This window comes from Phyllostomus hastatus, unplaced genomic scaffold (genome assembly GCF_019186645.2).
Source record: "Phyllostomus hastatus isolate PE091 unplaced genomic scaffold, TTU_PhHast_1.1 phas_scaffold_190, whole genome shotgun sequence".
Lineage (NCBI taxonomy): Eukaryota > Metazoa > Chordata > Mammalia > Chiroptera > Phyllostomidae > Phyllostomus > Phyllostomus hastatus.
Window position 1 is genome coordinate 454897 of NW_025334014.1, and position 1476 is coordinate 456372.

General features: G+C 40.0%; 1 protein-coding gene across 1 annotated transcript; it reads right to left on the reverse strand.

Moving 5' to 3' along the window:
* Positions 1 to 246: 246 nt before the first annotated feature.
* On the reverse strand, positions 247 to 1197 carry LOC123832456 (olfactory receptor 4A5-like). The gene has a single exon (XM_045860100.1). The coding sequence runs from the start codon at positions 1192 to 1194 to the stop codon at positions 247 to 249; it is 948 nt and encodes a 315-aa protein (XP_045716056.1). The 5' UTR covers positions 1195 to 1197.
* Positions 1198 to 1476: the final 279 nt, after the last annotated feature.

Consider the following 1476-nt stretch of genomic DNA (forward strand, 5'->3'; position numbering starts at 1 on the left):
AGTTTATTTTTCCTGATAATAGGAAAAATACCTGTGCTTTTTTATTCATCCTTCAGAATTTCTGTATTAGATTAATTCTAACCTCAAAGGACAATTTCTTCTACTTTTTGGTATCTTTGTACAAAAAAAGAAAGGCATTCCAAGAGAACTCATTGAGTTGAGTAAGTCATCCATTCTTAGAATGCACTGCCTATTTGTTGATTGAGAATAAGTAAAAAGTATAGATAGAATGACACATTCTCATTCTCAATATAAATGACAGTTTCTCATTCTGTCCATAGCTAACTTTTTACACCAGAGTTTTTTCATAGCATTTGTCATTTCTGAATTTCTCAGAGTGTATATTAGAGGATTCAACATGGGAGTGATAACAGTATAAGCCACAGTTAAGAATTTATCAACAGGGAAGTTAGAAACAGGTCTAATATACATAAAAATGCAGGGAACAAAAAAGAGAACAACCACTGTGATGTGGGAACCACAGGTAGACAGGGCTTTGCGCCTCCCTTCTCGACTGTGAGTTTTAAGGGAATTTAGGATGACTCCATAGGATATTAATAGACAAGTAAAGATAACCGTACAGATTACTCCACTATTGGCAATCACAGTGAGGCCTAAGAAGTAAGTGTCAGTGCAGGCAAGTTCTATTAGTGGGTACATGTCACAGGCAAAGTGGTCAATGACATTGGGACCACAAAAGGGGAGGTTGTACACAAAGAGAAGTTGAACCACAGAATGCACAAAACCTCCAGCCCAGGACACCACCAACAGCAGGATGCAAACCTGTCTATTCATAATGGTTATGTAGTGCAGTGGCTTACAGATGGCCACATACCGATCATAGGCCATGGCCACCAGAAGGAACACCTCAGCACCTCCAAAAAGGTGTTCCAGAAACAGCTGTCCCATGCAAGCTGAGAAGGAAATTGTCTTCTGACCACAGAGTAAGTCTATGACCAATTTGGGTGAAATGACAGTGGAATACGCTGCATCCATGAGTGACAGATAGATAAGGAAGAAGTACATGGGCGAGCCCAGGGAGGGGCTGGCAAGCACAGTCACCACAATGAGCAGGTTGCCCCCCATTGTCACAATGTAAGTGAGCAAAAATATCACAAATAATACTTTCTGGCCCCCGGGATCCTGAGTGAGGCCCAGGAGGACAAATTCTGTCACATTGTTACTATGTCCCATTTAGTCTTCTCTAAAGCCTGTTTCTGGAATGAGAGGTCAGGAGAAGGGACCTGTAATGAAATTGTGAATACACTATGAATACGTCCATTATGTTTTGCAGTTCATCTTCATTATTTTATTTTCTACAGGGTTTTACACAATAAGCATTTGGTAAATGTCTATGATTTTTCTTCCTAATAGCCTAGTGTACCTTCCCATAACAATTCTGTTTCTCCTGATGATTTTGCTTAGGCTACAAATCAGAGGTTCTCCCTCTAAATTTTAGTGGATCATCGACAGAGA